Source organism: Salmo salar, chromosome 02, assembly GCF_965601325.2.
Source record: "Salmo salar chromosome 02, fSalSal1, whole genome shotgun sequence".
Lineage (NCBI taxonomy): Eukaryota > Metazoa > Chordata > Actinopteri > Salmoniformes > Salmonidae > Salmo > Salmo salar.
The window spans coordinates 66,201,010-66,222,615 of NC_138292.1; the positions used below are offsets into that span (position 1 = coordinate 66,201,010).

At 41.1% G+C, this 21,606-nt stretch overlaps 1 protein-coding gene across 1 annotated transcript in view; it reads right to left on the bottom strand.

Annotated features, from left to right (window-relative positions):
- Positions 1-1,874: 1,874 nt before the first annotated feature.
- The window catches only part of LOC106590140 (leucine-rich repeat protein SHOC-2), a 36,635-nt gene continuing 16,903 nt past the window's right edge, over positions 1,875-21,606 (bottom strand). Inside the window, exons 2-10 of the mRNA XM_014180771.3 lie at positions 17,349-18,039; positions 14,813-15,248; positions 13,615-13,752; positions 13,107-13,237; positions 12,833-13,021; positions 12,167-12,289; positions 11,789-11,926; positions 8,541-8,658; positions 1,875-7,924 (exon numbers count right to left, since the gene is read on the bottom strand). Coding sequence (XP_014036246.1) covers positions 7,716-7,924; positions 8,541-8,658; positions 11,789-11,926; positions 12,167-12,289; positions 12,833-13,021; positions 13,107-13,237; positions 13,615-13,752; positions 14,813-15,248; positions 17,349-17,627 — 1,761 coding nt within the window. The 5' untranslated portion in view covers positions 17,628-18,039 and the 3' untranslated portion in view covers positions 1,875-7,715. The remainder of the gene's footprint in view (positions 7,925-8,540; positions 8,659-11,788; positions 11,927-12,166; positions 12,290-12,832; positions 13,022-13,106; positions 13,238-13,614; positions 13,753-14,812; positions 15,249-17,348; positions 18,040-21,606) is intronic.

Genomic DNA, 21,606 nt, shown 5'->3' on the forward strand with positions numbered 1-21,606 from the left:
ATCACCACTGATGTTATGTGACATTCAGGATTGTAAATCCTACCGTTAAGTATCGAATGATACCGCATAGTACTCTATGCTTTCACTGAAAACAATATTAACTATTATGCGTTTTAACTTTTACCTTTTCTAATAAGACCATAGGTAGTTCCAACTTCTGTTTTCCCATAAAACATTTTTAAAAATGCAAAAGCGTCACATATTTGACATAACCTATTTAAATTAAGACAGGACTATCCTAGGTAAATCTTTAGGCAAGGTATTTGGTTAATGCACTAAATTGTCATTTACTCCGATTCAACATCATCATCACGTGCTAAGTGCAGTCCAAATTTAGACTGCCAGTTCAGATGACACATGAAGTATTGTGATACTTTACCAGTTGTTGAAAAACGTCCCAAACTCCTCTGTCTCCATTTTCTCGTGGTGGCTTAAATGGGAAACGACAAGACAGAAGAGAAAAAAAACATACCTCACTTGTAATATGTCTAACGTAATGTATTCTGAAAAACCCAGTCAAAAACCTCAATCTGACTAGAATTCAAATCAATTTAGAAGTTGAAGGGTGAAAGTAATTGATGTTGACTGGAGTCTTGACTTGTTTTCAATTGACGTTGACTTGATGTTTTCAATTATCCAGTAGGGGACGCTCTTGTATTGGGACAGGCAGAGCCCTTTATAAACCTCTCTGGGTACAGGTGCAAATAGAATGGAACAACGTGTCGAGATTGAGAAGTACAATTTCCAGTTTTATTACACAGACCATATCCATCTACTTATTCATATTTCATCAACCGTAATATTGAATCAAAGTCAGACGTACCCCATCCATATAAATAGAAAGTGTAATTATGTATATATCGTTTATATTTAGACAGTTTGGAAACAGTGGGAGGCAGGGAAGCAGCGGTACAGAAGAATGAGTGGATGTGAGATTGAACAGTGGGGAGTTGTACACGTGCCATGAATGTTACCACTCGACTACAGGTCTTCAAAGTTAGTCATTCAGATATTCTACGTGCCTGTTATTGCTCTTCGATTGCGGTTCAGACCTTTTATTGGTCAGTCTGACGTAACCTTACTGTATATGTGCATCCCAAATGGCACACTTTTCCCAATATAGTGCACTACTTTTGACCGTAACCCTAGGGACCCTGGTCAAAAGTAGTGCAGTGCACTGTATAGGGTGCCATTTGGGATAAACAGTCATGTGCCATAAGTGAAGTAAAGAGGAAGATATTGAACTAAATGTAAGACTGTATTGAAACAGCAAGTCACTACCAGTATTTACAACTTTACCTATCTATCAATTTGTTATCGCTTTGTCCAATTGGACAATATAGGGGCAGTTTCCCCACACACTAATTAAGCCTAATTGAGTTAGCTTTTAGTCCACGACCAGGCTTAATATTTGGCCGGGAAACTGCTTCACAGTCCCTGATATAGTGGTCAGTTATATTTTCTCATTTGAAAGAACACATCCATACAACATAATGTATAAATTCAAGACAGAGTAACCGTTTTCTTTATATTGAAGAAGTAACAAACAGCACATTACAATTAATTGGATTAAAAGTACATTTATCAGTTTTTTTTCAGAGCTTAAATTCCACAATTTGACAAATAGTGGGAAAACCTCCAAAATATAAAATGAAAACCAAAGCATTGTGCAGGCATGACAGGAGTAATATACAAACATCAGAACATTGTAAAATGATAAAGTTTGTACACTCGAATGACAACAAATGACACGTTTTTCTAGGTACAAAAGAGACATTTGAGAGAGAACAGCCCAGTCCTGAACATAATAAAAAAGGCACAATACTGTCTCTTTTTGAAATGTGGGAAACATTTCAACTGCTTTTTTTGGGGGGGGGGGGGGGGGGGTGTTAACTGACTAACAGGATAAGAGTCAATTCCATTTTAAATTCAACCAAGAAGTACAACAAAATCAAATTCTAATTTCCCTCAATGCTCCTCTTTGTAATTTCAGCAAACATCAGGAATTAACTGAATTCAAATGGATCCCTGCTGACTAACGTACAATATACTTTTCAAAGGTCTCCAGCTGATACTGCTGTCTATAATAGACAGAGAGAGATATTGAATGCACTTCACTACCAAAGATATATACTGACTAATTTTTACCTTTAGCTAAAGGGCCAGACAATGTAGATAATGCTTCTAGAATCTACATAACCCAAAAACATTCTGGGCCTAGACGGTATAGCAACAATCCAAAGCCTATATGAGTTTAGTTTTTCATTTAGCTTCAGGCAACAAGTTTGGGCACCCTACATATCAAGTGTTCCAGAGTAGGTGTGCTGCTGATCTAGGATCAGTTTTGCCCTTTAGATCATACTGAATAAGATTACATGGACAGGTGGGACCCTGGGCCAGTGTTCAAAAAGCATCTCACAGTAGGAATGCTGATCTAGGATCAGGTCTCCACCTGTCGATATAATCTAAAAGGCGAAATGGATCCTACATCAGCACTCTTACTTTGAGACAGACACTTGGGCTGTGTTTAGACAGGAAGCCCAATTCTGATCTTTTTTCACTAATTGGTCTTTTGACCAATCAGATTAGCTCTGAAAAAGAGCTGATGTGGAAAATAAGATCAGAATTGGGCTTCCTGTCTAAACGCAGCCCAAGTGTCTGTCTCAAAGTAAGAGTGCTGATGTAGGATCCGTTTCGCCTTTTAGATCATATTGAATAAGATTATATGGACAGGTGGAGACCTGATCCTAGATCAGCACTCCTACTGTGAGATTCTGTGTAAACAGTCTAAGTGCCATTGTCTTCTGTATGATTGGGATTTTGAAATTGTGCCCTTGCTGTGCAAATCATTGCTAAAAGGTCATATACTGTGCAGGACTCTTGGCTTAAATGCTGCTTCATGTGTTTTGAAAATAAATACAAATTCAGTTACAGAGAAGGGAAAAAAAAGAACAAAGACAAAAATAGGAATTACTTGAGGACATAGGCAGCTCTGTTCTGCTCTCTCAATGTGACCGGCAAACAACCAACCATGTTCATTTTGCAGTACTTTTTGGTGAAAGCAAAAAAAAAAAAAATTACAAGTCACTTTTTTATTTTCAAATTTGTAAAGGTTTATAGGTTTATTAATTAAAAATATTTATGTATGTACATGCAGAATGTCACCAAACATTGCAGTTTTTCACCCATTTTGCAAACTTAGGAGTCTAAATAATTTTCTTTACAATGGGTCGGCTTTGATTAATAATTGTGTCATTTACAACCAAGCAAACAAATCCTTTTTCTAATTTCAATCGCCAAGTAATACTCAGTAAAGGCATGTCTCTCGGTACTAAACAGTAGGATGTTAAGGTAAAATAAATTTGTCATGTCACTATTTTTCCAATTCTCTTACATACTCCTCAACTTGGACCATGGTGGCCACCGTAGTCAGGTAGTCACGTCTGCATATACTGTACTCATATTGGTATAGACAGAAAAGAAAGCCATATAGTTATTATTGGCTATAACTCTTAGTTTTTCCTGGTCAGGTGACTGGTCACATTAAGGTTGGGAAAAGCATTTCCCCCTATTTATATCAAACTGATTTGTCTTACATGATTAAAAAATAGCAAAGTGACTGAAGGTCTGACTGGGTGAAAGTTGAGGGAGAGGTGATGCTTGGTGCACGACTTAAGGCAGTTAAATGAATGTTGGTTTTTGCTCCAACCCCAGTTGTAACTAAACTGATTCAGTTTATCAACCAGCTAATTATTAGAATCTGGTGCGCTAGTTTAGGGTTAGAGCAAAAACCTACAGGACAGTAGCACTCCAGGACCAGGGTTGGAGACCACTGGTATATGGATTGTTTGGAGTGGCCTGTAGCTAGCATGGAATCCGAACTGAATTGTGTTGTTTCACTATTGCTCACTAGTGTTCCAGAATAATGAAACTGAACACAGAATTCAGTTTGGAGAGTGCTTATGTGAACTGTCAAGCAATCATCAGATCAGGTTAAAATATGCATGCACAGAGCTAGAAAGGAAGAAAGAACAGAAAATGAAAGTTACCTACTACAGCCACAGACACGAAGGGTTAATAACAAAAAGGTTTTTAACAGTTAAGGCTGCTTGATAAAGAATAGGTAGGTAAAGCATTGCTGGCTGCACAATGTTTCAAATACTGTGAAATGTACAAAAAAAATCTACAGGAAACATTTTTGCAGATACCAAATAGTAGCAACATTATCTGGTCTTCTATTTACAACGAATCGCCACCCCAATGTAGCTCCGATCCAGACAAAAAAAACCATGTCAAATTATTTTTCAACATGCATTTTGCTACAATTTAAAAAATAAAAAGAATTAAAAAAAGGCCACGATTACACACTTTATGACCCAAAATCAGACTGAAAAATAAACACCACCTAGTCATCTCCAAATCATTAGGATGCATCAGAACAATACCTCTTCGTCATCAACCTCAGATACAAGAATCCAAAATATGATCACCCCCAAACCTAGACTAAGTCACACATTTCTTTTCCAAAAAGCGTGTTTTAACTTACATTCCTTGTTTTGATAAATGCTTTTCTGAACAATGACGATTATGTCTCAGGTTCTCTACACATACGTCAGTCATCCACCCCTCACCTTGCAAATGGCACATAGATACAAATATGAACAAAAACAGACTCAACATTATACAGGATAACAGCGTTTCTCTTGCTGCATACCCTAATGCACATCTCACTTAAGTACTTACACTGAAGGCATTTTCACATAATGATTCCATTTTGTTTATAGATAAAACGTAAAACGTAAATACACAACCAATCCCCCAAAACAATTTACATATTTTTATTTTTCATTTCTTCCGAAGCTTTTTTAAAATATAAAACCAGGAATGCAATGCCTCTGGTGGTATTCTTTGAGCGTGAACGAGAAGAAAGCCCTTTTTACATTTTTTTGTCTTTTCAAAAAAGTATTGTGTTGTAACTGCGTCGTTATAGGCTCAAATATGCACCTTGGTTTTTCCTCATTGTACGTCGGTCCAAACAATTTGATCTGTTTGAAAACCACCAGACCTCATGTGACCCCAAACTCAGAGGTCAAGGACAGAGGTCAATCTTCCCAGGCAGGCTACTGTACGAGTCTTGTGTATCGATGTTGATTTTGTTTAGGATAGATCTCACTTTTCCCGCCCCATCAATCGTTTACAGCACATTTTTCAAGCAGCAATAGGTTCTGCTGGTAGGATTAGAAGCAGCAATACATTTTGTCTGGGTGTGTGCTCTGCCCAGGCCTCGTTTTTTTCTTAGCAGTCCACAACCCACATCGAAACTGTAATCCTAAACTGCTGCCAAAAAACTAGACCCACACTTGATTGAAAATAAATACTAAAAGATGATTGAGTACAAAGCTTGGACGCAACACATTCATTTCCAAAACCAAAAAAAGCTTTTGGTTTGATCTACCTTAGTTGGGATTTTAATGTACAGTCACGTGATATAATACTAACCCAATACAGTGTCAAAAAAATTATAGTAACAGAAAATGATTTAAATTTTACAATGTGGATCTCAACGAATTGCAATAATTTGACATAAAACATTTTGCTTGTAGTACATATGAGAAAGATATGGGGTACTTTAATACATCTTTAAACATATCAATAAGACCCTTATTGGACATACACAGTTCAAGCTAATATTTTCCATCAAGATTGATAGGACGAAAGCCAAAACGTCTGAATTCGACGCTCCACATACTTACTAGTTTAGATTAATCTTGAGCTTGTCATCTCATCCTTAATATTCATTTGACACCATTATAAAATGTACACGATACACTGTTCAAAGAGATAAAATACTTCTTCACTGTGAAACAAAAATGCCCCAGTTCCACGTAACCATGGAGATAAGGATATTGTCATTGTTAAAAGAGGATGATGCCAATGTCATTTACAAAGTGCATAAGAACAGCATCATTGCTGGGACAGTGTGGGACAAAAAAAAAAAAAAGGAAGCCAAGTAACAAACTTTCAGATCTCGTGAAGAGGCGTATTCAAAAAAGCAGTCAAAGAAACTGGATGTAAAATGACAATTATGGGTTTTGATTCATGTTTTTGGCATACCTTAATGACCGTAACCATGGCAACGTTAGTCATTAGTTATAGACACCTTTCCTTCAACGTTCCTGATATGTTGTTGTTGGTCAATCGTTTCCACGTTGTATGACAGCCCCAACACTGAAGACATAGCGAAAAAGTAAACATTAAAATGACTCAATTGCACTCAAGGCAACAATCAGTATTTATAGAATATATAAAATCACTACAGATCACTTATCTAATCACCTGTCTTTTTACAGTTTAACTATTTATTTATTTTTCTCTCAAAGCAAAAACAAATCTAATATCTTAAACATGAGGGCAACATTACTGCCCATTTTGGAAAGGTTTGAGTCAAACTTGCTAAGTCCATTTTTTAAAGCATTAAAGATTTCGCATTTATTTTATATATTACTAGCTTACTGTTTAAAGATTACTGCTTTTTTTTTTTCTTTCTTTAAAACCTCCGAACGACATTGATTCAAATGTATACTTTATCGCTTTATTTTATAGAATCATTGTCATCCAACAATGATAGAACTAATGTAAAAAAAAAAAAAATTTTTACAAACCATAATTCTAGAAAGAAAATTGGTTTACTAAATGATACCTTTGTATAATGGACAATTGTGTTTAGAGCGTCAGAAAAACCAGTGGACCTTCCTGGACATATAGGCACTGTTTTTTTACGTATTAATGTGAAATTAAAATCATCAACATTAGACCTTTGTTCTTTAACCTCAAACCTCACGATAACAAATCTTTAGTCGAGTGGTAAAAAATATATATACACATATCAAAAAGAAAGACATGACAAAATGAACATCGATAATGGCAGCAGCAGTAAAAATTTAAGTTTCAAATATTATTTTTGCATACAATAGTTGTATCCTAAGCTCTCCTAATATACATACCTAATTACTGTAAATATGTTGGCATTGGGAATCTGGTTTCTATGTTAAAAGAATCATAGCCACTTTAGCTCACTGGTACTCAATATACATGATCCGTTTTGGCAAAAGGTGGTAGAGATATTAAAGGGCAATTCCACCACTTTTTAATCTCCTATTCATTACCTCCAGCACTATACCAGTGTCTTCATATGTATGAAAACAGATTATGTAACATATGGTGCTGGAGTTAATGAATATAATGTAAAAAAAAATTAATAATAAGTTGTGTAATGACCCTTTAAGTTTTGTCTTACATGATTCGGGAATAAAATATTGGAGAAGTTGGCCTTCTACATGGCTATGATTCCTCAACAGAAACGCTGGAGCACAGTCTCAATATAAATGTACTTGTTACGTTTTTTTTCCGCATATAGATAGATAATGTATGAACCGAAAATGTTTTCCTCTCTTTTTGTACATTTAGTTTGTTTTTGTTATGATGTATTTTAATTTTTTTTACAGTGTATGACACACGTAGTTGGATAGGTATGTGATTGGGTGGGGTGTCTGAATGGGTGGGCGTCGGCCTTCAGAATATGGGCATGGTCTATCCAATTATGGGCGTGGTCCGTTATCAGATCATGGGCATTGCGTGGGCCTGGTATATCAGCCATCAAATCAGCTCTCAGACTATGGCCTCCCTCTGGGCCCAGAGGCCAAGATTGTGGTCTATCAGACCATGGCACGGTAGGGCCCCTGCATCTTGAGGAACTGGATAATGAAGGAGGGGCCCCCGGCGACGATCTGCGGGGGCAGATGGCTGAGAGGACAGTTCTCGATGCTCATGATGGACAGCTTGCTGCACAGGGCCAACTCAAACGGGAGGCTGTGCAGGTTGGGGTTGTCATTGAGGTACAGCTCCTCCAAGTTCTCCAGTGTACCTAGGATGGAAAGAAAGGAGGGAGGGAGGGAAGGATGGAGAGAGATAGGAGGGGTGGAGGATACAGGAGTGTTATATTCTATCTGGAGGCACAGACAGATCATCAGCTGGTACATACAGTAATTATTGATGGGCTGTAGATTGCTGGGGCTAAAATATGCTAATTAAATTGTTTAGCTGAAGTTACATTTTATATGTAATATATAAATATATGCCATCTAGCAGACGCTTTTATCCAAAGCGACTTAGTCATGTGTGCATACATTTTAAGTATGGGTGGTCACGAGAATCTAAGCCGCTACCCTGGCGTTACAAGCGCCATGGTCTACCAACTGACCTACAAAGACCACATGTAGTTCCCTCTCTATTCTGTCAAGTGTAAGTATCCAAATGAAAGCTTGTGACCTCCTCCAATAAGCTCCTTGTTTCTCAATGACATTTGGAGTTCAGGTGAGGATGGAAGTAATCAAGGAAGTACTTTTGAGTTTCACTCCTAGTCTGAGTTGTATGTAGCCTGGGTACCAGTCTTTCTGTATATTTGGCAAATGACAGAGTACAAGGAGTGGTCTCAGCAGAAACAGACCGGTACCCAGTGGTATGATGTAAAATGTATTTACCGATCTCCTCCGGCAGGTGCTGCAGCAGGTTCTCTCCCAGACCCAGGTGGGTCAGGTTGGTGAGGTGACCGATCCCACGGGGCAACGTGGTCAGCTGATTATTGGTCAACACTAGTTTCTGATAGGATACAAGCAAAAGATGCAAACAGCTTAGCTGTCGAAACGTTGGTGAATAAATTATTCTATCTGAGCTCCATCGTTCAAACCCGGGAGATATAAAATGGTTTATCTAAAAAGGTCCAATGCAGCAGATCAATATAAAATTGTTTGTTTTCAATTTTTAAAAAAAGATTATTATCCAAGAGCAATTTCTCCAGCAAGAATTTTGCTAGGAGTGTCAGAGTGGTCTGAGTGGGGAGGGGACAAGTGAAAACTAGCTCTTATTGGTTTGGGACTCTTTCTTTTTGGTCTATTAACTAATTTACCACTGGGTGATGTCAGGCCGAAACTCCAATCCACCAAAACAGGCTTACATTTTAGAGACAGTCTTTTCAAACAGCTCTTACACTAAAAGAGCATTATCATAATTTTTACAATTTCACAGAATTATTCCAACCTTACAGTGTGGAAATACAAAAAGTATGTGGACACCTGCGTGTCAAAAATCTCATTCCAAAATCATGGGCCTTAATATGGAATTGGTATCCCCTTTGCTGCTAGAACAGCCTCCACTCTTCTGGAAGGCTTTCCACTAGATGTTGGAACAGGGGGGACTGGCTTCCATTCAGCCACAAGAGCATTAGTGAGGTCAGGCACTGATGTTGGCCGATTAAGCCTGGCTCACAGTCGGTGTTACAATTCATCCCAAAGGTGTTCGATGGGGACTGCCAGATGGTGAAGCATGATTCATCGCTCCAGAAAATGGAGTCCAATGGCGGCGAGCTTTACACCACTCCAGCCGACGCTTGGCATTGTGATCTTAGGCTTGTGTGCTTGGCCATGGAAACCCATTTCATGAAACTCCTGACCGACAGTTCTTGTGCTGACGTTGCTTCCAGAGGCAGTTTGGAACTCATTAGTGAGTGTTGCAACCGAGGACAGATTATTTTTACGTTTCAGTACTCGGCGGTCCCATTCTGTGAGCTTGTGTGATGTACCACTTCACGACTGAACCGTTGTTGATCCTAGACATTTCCGCTTCAAAATAACAGCACTTACAGTTGACCGTAGCAGCTCTAGAAGGGCAGAAATTTTACAAACTGACTTGTTGGAAAAGTGGCATCCTATAACAGTGCCACGTTGAAAGTCACGGAGCTCTACACTAAGGCCATTCTACTGCCAATGTTGGGCTATGGAGATTGCATGGCTCTGTGCTCAATTTTATACACCAGTCAACAGGTGTGGCTGAAATAGCCAAATCCACTAATTTGAAGGGGTCCATGTACTTTTGTATATACAGTGCCTTTGGAAAGTATTTAGATCCCTTGACTTGTTTCACATTTTGTTAGATTACAGCCTTATTAAATTGTTTTTTCCCCCTCAATCTACACACATCTACATAATGACAAAGCAAAAACTGTTTTTCAGAAAATAACACATTTACATAAGTATTCAGACCCTTTACTCAGTACTTTGTTGAAGCACCTGTGGCAGTAATTACAGCTTTGAGTCTTCTTGGGTATGATGCTACAAGCTTGGGAGTTTCATTATTCTCTGCAGATCCTCTCAAGCTCTGTCAGGTTGGATGGGGAGCGTTGCTGCACAGCTATTTTCAGGTCCGGGCTCTGGCTGGGCTACTCAAGAACATTCAAGAGACTTGTCCCAATGCCACTCCTGTGTCGTCTTGTTGGAAGGTGAACCATCGCCCCAGTCGGAGGTCCTGAGCACTCTGGAGCAGGTTTTCATTAAGGATCTCTCTGTACTTTGCTCTGTTAATCTTTGCCTCGATCCCAACTAGTCTCCCAGCCCCTGCCGCTGAAAAACATCCCCACAGCATGATGCTGCCACCACCATGCTTCACCGTAGGGATGGTGCCAGGTTTCTTCCAGATGTGACACTTGGCATTCAAGCCAAAGAGTTCAATCTTGGTTTCATCAGACCAGAGAATCTTGTTTCTCATGGTCTGAGTCTTTAGATGCCTTTTGGCAAACTCTAAGAGGGCTGTCAAACTCTAAGAGTGGTTTCCGTCTGTCTACTCTACCATAAAGGTGTGATTGGTGGAGTGCTGCAGAGATGGTTGTCCTTCTGGGATTTCTCCCAGCTGCACAGAGGAACTCTAAAGTTCTGTCAGAGTGACCATCGGGTTCTTGGTTACCTCCCTGACCAAGGCCCTTCTCCCCTGATTGCTTAGTTTGGCCGGGCGGCCAGCTCTAGGAAGAGTCTTGGTGGTTCCAAACTTCTTCCATTTTAAGAATGATGGAGGCCACTGTTCTTTGGGTCCTTCAATGCTGCAGAATTTTTTTGGTACCCTTCCCCAGATCTGTGCCTCGACACAATCCTGTCTCTGAGCTCTTCGGACAATTCCTTCTACCTCACGGTGTGGTTTTTGCTCTGACATGCACTGTCAACTGTGGGGCCTCATGTGTGCCTTTCCAAATCATGTCCAATCAATTGAACTGACCACAGTTGGACAATCAAGTTGTAGTTTATTTTTACTTTACCTTTATTTAACTAGGCAAGTCAGTTAAGAACAAATTCTTGTTTACAATAACGGCTTACCACGGCCACACCCTAACGACGCTGAGTCAAATTGTGCGCCACCCTATGGGACTCCCAATCACGGCCGGTTGTGATACAGCCTGGAATCGAACCAGGGTTTGTCGTGACGCCTCTAGCACTGAGATGCAGTGCCTTAGACCACTGCACCACTCGGGAGTAGTAATATCAAGGACGGTCAATGGAACCCGGATGCACATGAGCTCAATTTCGAGTCTCATAGCAAAGGGTCTGAATACTTACGTAAAAAAACATTTTCGCTTTGTCATTGTGGGGTATTGTGTCTAGATTGATGAGGGCAAAAAAACGATTTAATCAATTTTAGAATAAGGCTATAACGTAACAAAATGTGGAAAAAGTCAAGGGGTCTGAAAACCTTCCGAAGGCACTATAAAGTGTATATATAAATCCCTTTTTATTTATGCATTGGGCCTTTAAAAGTAGAAGAAAGATTACAAGTGTCAATCACAGCACTACAGTATCACTACATCTGTTAGTGGTCTTTGAATGGTTTATAACTCAACACATTTTAGTTAAAGGTAGGCCTAAATGCTTACGTGACAGTGCAGGGAAATAGCGTAATAGTATCAAACCTGTAAATCTTTCAGGTAAGCGATTTCATTCGGGAGCGATTCCAACTTGTTCTCCTCCAAGTCGAGCTCCCGTAGTTTCCTCAGGTTGCCAATACCATGTGGCAACTTCTTGAGAAGATTGTTGGACAATATCAAGACCTGTGTACAAAACAGATGTTTCAGAACACTGAAGCGAACTATCACAACCTGTAGCTTGTGTTACAGACCTAAAAATAACTAAATAGTTGATCACCTACTGTATGCTGAAATGAGAGAGTGATAATCATTCAGATTTTCTGGTCAGTTTAAATAATGTATGAATTGATGACGGCATCAGAAAAGTACTAAGTCCACATTTCTCAGGAAAGATCCCATCTGGGAATTCTATCTAGGCCTCACCTCAAGCGAAACGAGACCGCAGATGTCCTCTGGGATCTTTGTCAGCTGATTGGTGGCCAGGTTGAGCTCCACCATACTGGTCCACGTGCCAAAGTCCAGAGGCAGAGACGTCAACTGGTTGTCCTGAAAAAAATAAACAACGACATTGACAACAATTCCAGAATCAGAGCAGAAAGAAGACATTGGTCATCATGTCAGCTCTTTACCTAAGCAAGCACCGTCACCAACCATTGTCAACCTTAAAGGGATAGTTCGGGATTTTGGCAATGAGGCCCTTTTTCATCTGACTCTGGGGAAGTAGATATCGGGGATAGCATTTTTATGTCTCCGCGTGCAGTTTGAAGGAAGTTGCCATCTAGTGTCGGCGCAATGACTGTTCCTGTAGACTTCCAGTGATTGCGCTAACGCTAGTTAGCACTGGCTCACGAAACTACCATTAACTTCTTTCATACTGGATGCAGACTCATAAAAATGGTATCCACGACTCTGGGAAAGTACATAAAGGGCTTCATTGCCAAAATACCCAACTATCCCTTTAACGTCAGAAGAAAGAGACGTTGTCCTGCCTACATAATATCTGGGACTATCGTCTTGGTCCTCTTCCTAGAAGTCATCAAAAAAAGAGGGAAGGAGATGACAACACATAACAATGGACAGCATCCTTACCTTCATGTTGAGTTTGCTGAGGACTTTGGCCCTGGAGAAGATTCCAAAGGGTATCTTGTTGATGCGGTTGTGCTCCATGTTGAGAGAGTAGATGGTGGAGAACTGGGAGGGTCCTCCCACCGGGTAGGACTGGAAACAGTTCCTCGCTAGGGTTAGACTGGTCAGATTCACCAGACTAGACAGGAGACCCTGGGATAGAGAGAAGGAGGTAGATAGATCTGCTATATCCCTAACAATACCATTAAATGCAGTAATCGATAAAAGCACCACTCACTTCTGGTAACACGGAGATGTTGTTGTTTTCTAGGTTGAGCTCTTCCAGTTCTCTGCACTTGGCTAGCGACCTGGGGATGGCTGACAACCGGTTGTACCGCAGACCCAAGCGGTTTATGCTTGACAAGTTACCTGCAACGAGAGAAGGTTAAATACAAAAACGACAATCAACAAAGTCAGATATTAGATATCATGTTAAGCGTTTCAAATGTATGTATGTATGCATGCATGCATGCATGCATGCATGTATTGGCTGGTGCAATCAAATTTCCCCTCTGGGGGATCAATAAAGTACCATCTTATCTTAAATACCAGCACTTGCAGTTCCTAAAACTGTAGATTATACAATTAATGAGAATTCTCAAATGTTTTATCCTAGTCATCACAATGTACAGTTAGGAATGTGCACTGTGCAGCTGTGTCAGTACTGGTATCCTGTAGGCAGATGATTGCCCAAATTGCATTGAGGAGAGAATATTTCTGACTGCCGAGGTCCCGGTCAGTCTCACCTATAGTTTCTGGTAGGTCCAGTAGCTCGTTGTGCTGTAGATCCAGGTTGGTGATCTGGGTGCAGTTGCCGATCTCCTTGGGTAGATGTTCCAGCTGGTTATGGGCTACGTCCAGGGTGATGAGGTTACAGAGCTCCCCTGCAGAGAGGCAGGGCCAATACAACAGTCAACACACAAACGTGACTAATCTGGACAAGAACCGCAATCAGAGTTATTAAAAGACTGGTTTAGCTTATGGCTTTAGCTTATTCACAACACTGCAGCAATGTCTTCTGTAATGCCGGGTTTACACCAGACGACTTTCAAAATCCTAACATCGCTGAGCTGCTCACATTTAACGACCGTCTTCCCTGTAGCTTGTTGTCTGGCTAACGTAGTGGTGCGCACACTAAACCATGTGGCACAGACGGGTGTCACACACTACAAGACTCTTCAGTTGGTTGTGAGGATTCTCCATACCACGCTGTCTCGCGAAAACAATGTGATTAGATCGTTAAAGTAGCCACAACAAGCTGTGGCTCAGACAAGCCTCACAACGTTTTGAATAACATTGGTAGTGAACTTCAGAGCTGTAACGATTTGATACTTTGGCTTTGGTTAAAGGCAAGTACAAACACATACTAGTAGTAGTTATCACTCCTGCTGGAGAGTCTACACATTCTGGGTGATGTGATGCAACATCATCTCACTGGCTTCTTCTCTGGCGAGCGCTCATTGGCTATTGCTGATCACTGTTCTCATAACTTGTCATTGCACCTCTCACACTACAAGAGCATTGGAGATTTTGAAAATATTGGGACGTCTGAAAGACGGGATCGGAAGCCCTCGGATTGCATCACTGAACCGAGCGTCGGTGACGGCCATGCGCCCCAAGTAGGCAACGACATGGGGATTTTGTCTCCGATCTCAAAAACTTGTCTGGGACAGCTAAAATCAAGGCCAAAAGAGTGCGTATGCCCTTGGCTTATGGTAGGCAAAAATTATGATGCATCATCATTGTTATCAAGAACCCAATCTGCCAGCCTCGACTCCCTCCCTCCCTCCCTCCCTCCTCAACACTCATCTGTTTGATCTTGTTCTTGTGGATGACTCTCCCTCCCACTCACTTCTTCCCCTACATCCCTCCCTCCTCCACATCCCTCCCTTCTCCACTCACCTCTCTCTATTTCCCTCCTCCCCATCTCCCTCCCTCATTCACCTATCTCAGCAGGCAGCTGTTTGATCTTGTTCTCACGGATGCTGAGCATGGTCAACTTCGCCAGGTTCCGGATGTCCCTCTCCACCGCCGTGATCCGGTTGAACCTCAGGTACAGTGTGGTCAGCGACGTCACCCGGTAAACCACGGCCGGTATCTCCCTCAGTTTGTTATGCCTCAGGTCCAGCATCCTCAACTTCTTCAGGGAGTCCAAGGACTCTGGTAGGCTGGTTAGAGAGTTCTCACTCAGGGCTAAGGTGACCAGGCCAGACAGGCAGCCCACTTCTGAGGGGAGGCTCTGGAGCTTGTTGCTGTACAGGTAGAGCTCTGCCAGCTGGGTGAGTTCCTTGATGGAGGTGGGTAACATGTGGATGGAACGCTTGGACAGGTCCAGACGCATGGAGTTCTCCTCACGGCACTTGTTGAGCTCTTTGATCACCTGGGAATGGGAAAGTTGTGTCCACGTTATTGAAGACATGTTATGCGTTTCCAAAACTCAGTCTTGAGGACCCACGGTTAGTTTGCCTTAGCACTACATAGCTAATTTAAATAATCGACTCATCAACAAGCTTTGATTATTTGAATGAATGGTGCAGTGCTAGAATAAAAAAAAGATGTGCCCCCCCTTGGGGTCCCCAGGACTGAGTTTGAGAAACGCTGTGTTGTGTGATATAGAATAATAATACACAAGTTTTTTCTGGATCAAAATTGGGCTTAGGTGGTGGGCGTGGCAGGGGCGTGGCCATGGTGTGGACGCCAACCCAATTGTTTGGAAATTTCTACACATTTTGCCATGTAGCGGAGACAAAAATGTGCAATTTTAAAGCCAATTTCCTGCAATTCTACACATTTTGCCATCGGAGTGACTCAAACATACATTTCAGACAGAATATTTGTTCTCATTGAAAAGTATATTGGTCCATTATCTTTTATACATACTTTACATCTGTATCCGAAAGTTACACAACGCCATACATGTGGTCTGCGGTTTTGAGGCCTGTTGGACGTACTGCCAAATTCTCTAAAATGACGGAGGCGGCTTATGCTAGAGAAATTAACATGAAAATTCTCTGGCAACAGCTCTGGTGGACATTCCTGCAGTCAGCATGCCAACTGCAAGCTCCCTCAACTTGACACAACCATGAATGCCATGGTTGTCTCAAGTTGAGGGAGCTTGCAGTGTGACAAAACTGCACATTTTAGAGTGGCCTTTTATTGTGCCCAGCACAAGGTGCACCTGTGTAATGATCATGCTGTTGAGTCAACTTCTTGATATGCCCCACTTGTCAGGTGGATGGATTACCTACATATGTACATATGTGTGTGTGTGTATAATATATATATATATAAATAATTCTGGCAGCTTCATTAAATAGTTCCCGCAAAAGACCAGTCTCAACGTCAACAATGAAGAGGCGACTCCGGGATGCTGGCCTCCTAGGCAGAGTACCTCTGTCCAGTGTCTCTTCTTTTGCCCATCTTAATCTTTTCGTTTTATTGGCCAGTCTGAGATATGTTTTTTTTTTTTTTTTGCAACTCTGCCTAGAATGCCAGCATCCCGGAGTCGCCTCTTCACTGTTGACGTTGAGACTGGTGTTTTGCAGGTACTATTTAATGAAGCTTCCATTTGAGGACTTGTGAGGCGTCTGTTTCTCAAATTAGACTCTAATGTACTTGTCCTCTTGCTCAGTTGTGCACCGGGGCCTCCCACTCCTCTTTCTATTCTGGTTAGAGCCGGTTTGTGCTGTTCTGTGAAGTGAGTAGTACAAGAATAGACTGACGAGTTTCATAAGAAAGTTCTTTGTTTCTGGCCATTTTGAACCTGTAATCAAACCCAGAAATGCTGATGCTCCAGATACTCAACTAGTTTAAAGAAGGCCAATTTAATTGCTTCTTTAAAATCAGCACAACAGTTTTCACCTGTGCTAACACAATTGCAAAAGGGTTTTCTAATGATCAATTAGCCTTTTAAAATGATAAACTTGGATTAGCTAACACTACGTGCCATTGGAACACAGGAGTGATGGTTGCTGATAATGGGCCTCTGTAACCCTATGTAGATATTCCATTTAATTTTTTTTTATTATTATTATTATTTTTTTAAATCAGCAGTTTCCAGCTACAATAATCTTTTACAACATTAACAATGTCTACACTGTATTTCTGATCAATTATGTTATTTTAAAATTGACAATTTTTTTTGCTTTTCTTTCAAAAAACAAGGACATTTCTAAGTGACCCCAAACTTTTGAACAGGTATGTATGCATCTCTGCAACTTCAAAATTAATTTACATGTAAATGGACAATAAAGTATATCGTATCGTACATTAATTTTCTTATGAGTAGCCCCTGCAGGAAACAAACCCCTTGACCATAGCGTTGCAAGCGCTATGCTCTACCAACTACCACATAGGAACACAAATAATGTGTCTTATTAATATTAGTTTAGATTTTTTAAAAAATCAATATTTTCAGCCACAAATGTGTACGTTATGATATGTTAGGCTGTGTGTTTTGTAATAAAGTATCTCATCTTACCTCGGCGTTACTGGACTTCTTGCGCGTCCCCGGCGCCGGGTTGGGCCTCTTTATCGTGTTGTCCACGGAGAAGGCGACGGCGGGCGACGCGGAGCCTGCATCCTTCTTTCCTTCTTTGGCATCTTTCCCTTTGGCCTTGGGATCCTTGCCGCAGTCTTTGCCGCCTAAGCCAGCCAGGGCCGCTTTGGCCTCTTTTTCCCTTTCTTTCCCTCCTGTCGGACCTCCTTTCAGGTCCTTCTCTTTCCAGTCTTTGTCTTTGTTACCTAAAGTACTACTCATGGCGTCGACGTGATTGTCGGTCCCCCTGCGGAGTCTCTCATGGGACCGCAACACCCCAACTGTCACTCTCCTTGGTTTGTTTGGAGTTTTCCCTCAAAAAAGCAGTCAACAGACAAGTAGGCGTGGAGAGGGATAAGAGCAGGAGACGACCTTTATAAACACACCAGCTGATACATACCTGTGTAGGCCTATACATTTACTTCACAAATAAATCCCTGTGATCCAAGCGGTTTCGTTTCTCAGAACGCCATAGGGGAGTAAATCCTTTGAAGCTGTGACTTGACAGGAGTGGTGGTGGCAGCCATGGGTCACCTAGTTGTTTGAACTGTAGACGATTATCCCTCAGTTCGGTTTGAAGCCAGTTCAGACTAGAAAGGTCATTGAGGTTCTCATCCTTTGGGCTTTTTGAATGCTGTTGAATAAAACAGACAATGAGTCAAAAGGCTGTTCAACGTGATCATATTTGAAATGACGAGTCAAAATCACATTTGATATCTTAGTGAATAGCGGTAGAAAAATATCTATAAAAAAGGAGGCAGATGGATGATATTTTAGGCCGATATTCAATATCATTAAAGGGGCAATCGGCAGTTTCTACATTCATTTTTGGACTAATGATATGTACCCATTGATTCTTGATGAATATAAACGTATAAATGCCTCATGAGCTTAATTCAACTGTCACACCCCAACAGAACCCCAAATAATCTTATTTCACTCCAATGTTTGTAAACAAAGTAAATGTAAACAAACACTATATTGCCTCAAAACATGGTTAAAACTAATGTTGATATCATGGATGACCAATCCTTGCATCCAAAGCTATGAATTTGAGAGTGATTCAATGTCTCCAGCCCCATGCCTCAGCTTTTTACCGAACCAGGGGTGGGGAGTACGCTTTACTATTGTTTCTACTACTGATTGCCGCTTTAAAATATGAACATTTTGATAACAGAATTTGCCCAGAGAGCCATGTACGCATTAATGTATCAATTTTAAAATCAAACAATACATTTTACTAATCTAACTTCAAAACATAATGGTAATAATTTTATTTGAATGGTAAATCTCTTGATAAAATGTAAATGAAGATGGCATATGCCTACTCACAATGCATGCATCAAGTTATTGAGCTAGTTTTGGCTGATCAGTGGAGTCAGATACCTTATTTACATAAGTATTCAGACCCTTTGCTCAGGTGCATCCTGTTTACATTGATCAACCTTGATGTTTCTACAACTTGATTGGAGTCCACCTGTGGTCAATTCAATTGATTGGACATGATTTGGAAAGGCACACATAAGGCCCCACAATTGACAGTGCATGTCAGAGCAAAAACCACACCATGAGGTAGAAGGAATTGTCTGTAGAGCTCAGAGACAGGATTGTGTCGAGGCACAGATCTGGGGAAGGGTACCAAAACATTTCTGCAGCATTGAAGGTCCCCAAGAACACAGTGGCCTCCATCATTCTTAATGGAAGAAGTTTGGAACCACCAAGACTCTTCCTAGAGCTGGCCAAACTGAGCAATCGGGGGAAGAAGGGCCTTGGTCAGGGAGGTGACCAAGAACCCACACTCTGACAGAGCTCCAGAGTTCCTTTGTGGAGATGAGAACCTTCCAGAAGGACAACCATCTCTGCAGCACTACACCAATCAAACTTTTATGGTAGAGTGGCAAGACAGAAGCCACTCTTCAGTAAAAGGTACATAAAAGCCGCTTGGAGTTTGCCAAAAAGGCACCTAAAGAGACTCTCAGACCATGAGAAACAAGATTCTCTGGTCTGATGAAACCAAGATTGAACTCTTTGGCTTGAATGCCAAGCGTCACATCTGGAAGAAACCTGGCACCATCCTTACGGTGAAGCATAGTGGTGGCAGCATCATGCTGTGGGGATGTTTTTCAGCGGCAGGGACTGGGAGACTAGTCAGGATCGAGGGGAAGATGAACCGAGCAAAGTACCAAGAGATCCTTGATGAAAACCTGATCCAGAGTGCTCAGGACCTCAGACTGGGGTGAAGGTTCACCTTCCAAAAGGACAACAACCCAAAAGGACAACAAGCACACAGCCAAAACAACATAGGAGTGGCTTCGGGACAAGTCTCTGAAAGTCCTTGAGTGGCCCAGCCAGAGCCCGGACTTGAACCCGATCGAACATCTCTGGAGAGACCAGGAAAAAGTTGTGCAAATCTCCATCCAACTTGATAGAGCTTGAGAGGATCTGCAGAGAAGAATGGGAGGAACTCCCCAAATACAGGTCTGCCAAGCTTCTAGAGTCATACCCAAGACGACTTGCGGCTGTAATCTCTGCCAAAGGTACTTTAACAAAGCACTGAGTAAAGGGTCTGAAATTTCTGTTTTATTTTATAAATTACCAAAAAATTCTAAATACTGTTTTTTGTTGCTTTGTCATTATGGGGTATTGTGTGTAGATTGAGGGGGAAAAAAACGACTGAATCAATTTTAGAATAAGGCTGCAACGTAACAAAATGTGGAAAAAGTCAAGGGGTCCAAATACACAATATATTAGCCTACTGATCAACAACATTTGCATAGAAGCATCATTGAAGATATAAAATAACATCAATTCAATGTAAATGGGTCTAACGTAACTTCATGATTTGTGATCACGGATGCTAATGAAACTAGTATTTGTAATTTTCTGTGATCGGGAATTATTTTAATTTTTTTCTGCTGTCAGGACACAACTGTAAACAACTCACCTACCAGGACAAAATCCAAAACAACTCAATTGGCTAGTTCAGCCATCTGTCAAGAAACAGGCGGGTTCTAACTTGTATCCTACTGCTACGATTGGATAGAGTGAGGCTGTAACGCCGTTTACTTTCATATCTCTTTCCATCGCTCATATCACTTGGTGCTGTGTACTGCTACTATGACAACTAGTTCAATGGCAATGGCATTTGCTACCAAGTCATAAATGTACATAATATCTAACAAGGACAACGAGGGTAGGGGGAAATATCTTGTTGCCGAAAATGGTGCATGTGTAAAAATGACAACCAGCTAATGTTAGGGGCTAATAGCCAACGTAGCTAGCTATCTGATATCTTAGGACCATGCTTATCTAGCTAGCATAGTAGCTAATATAGCTAGCTAACACCACAGATGAAATGGCTAATAATCGTAATCTTTGCTAACAGGTCACATAGCTATGTGCTTAGCTAGCTTATTTTTTTTTTCACCAGGTAGGCTAGTTGAAAACAAGTTCTCATTTACAACTCCGACACAAACAGAGTTACACATGGAATAAACAAACATACAGTCAATAACACAATAAGAAAAAAGTCTGTATACAGTGTGTGCAAATGAGGTAACATAAGGGAGGTAAGGCAATAAATAGGCCATAGTGGCAAAATAATTACAATTTAGCAATTAAACACTGGAGTGATAGATGTGCAGAAGATGAATGTGCAAGTAGAGATACTGGGGTGCAAAGGAGCAAAAAATAATAACAGCATGGGGATGAGGTAGTTGGATGGGCTATTTACAGATGGGCTATGTACAGGTGCAGTGATCTGTGAGCTGCTCTGACAGCTGGTGCTTCAAGCTAGTGAGGGAGATATGAGTCTCCAGCTTCAGTGATTTTTGCAATTCGTTCCAGTCATTGGCAGCAGAGAACTGGAAGGAAAGGCGGCCATAAAATGAATTGGCTTTGGGGGTGACAAGTGAAATATACCTGCTGAAGCGCGTACTACGGGTGGGTGCTGCTATGGTGACCAGTGAGCTGAGATGAGGCTGACCTTTACCTAGCAAAGACTTATAGATGACCTGGAGCCAGTGGGTTTGGCGACGAATATGAAGCGAGGGCCAGCCAATGAGAGCATACAGGTCGCAATGGTGGGTAGTATATGGGGCTTTGGTGACAAAACGGATGGCACTGTGATAGCAAATTGGATGCAGTCTGAGTAGAGTGTTGGAGGCTATTTTGTAAATGACATCGCCGAAGCCAAGGATCG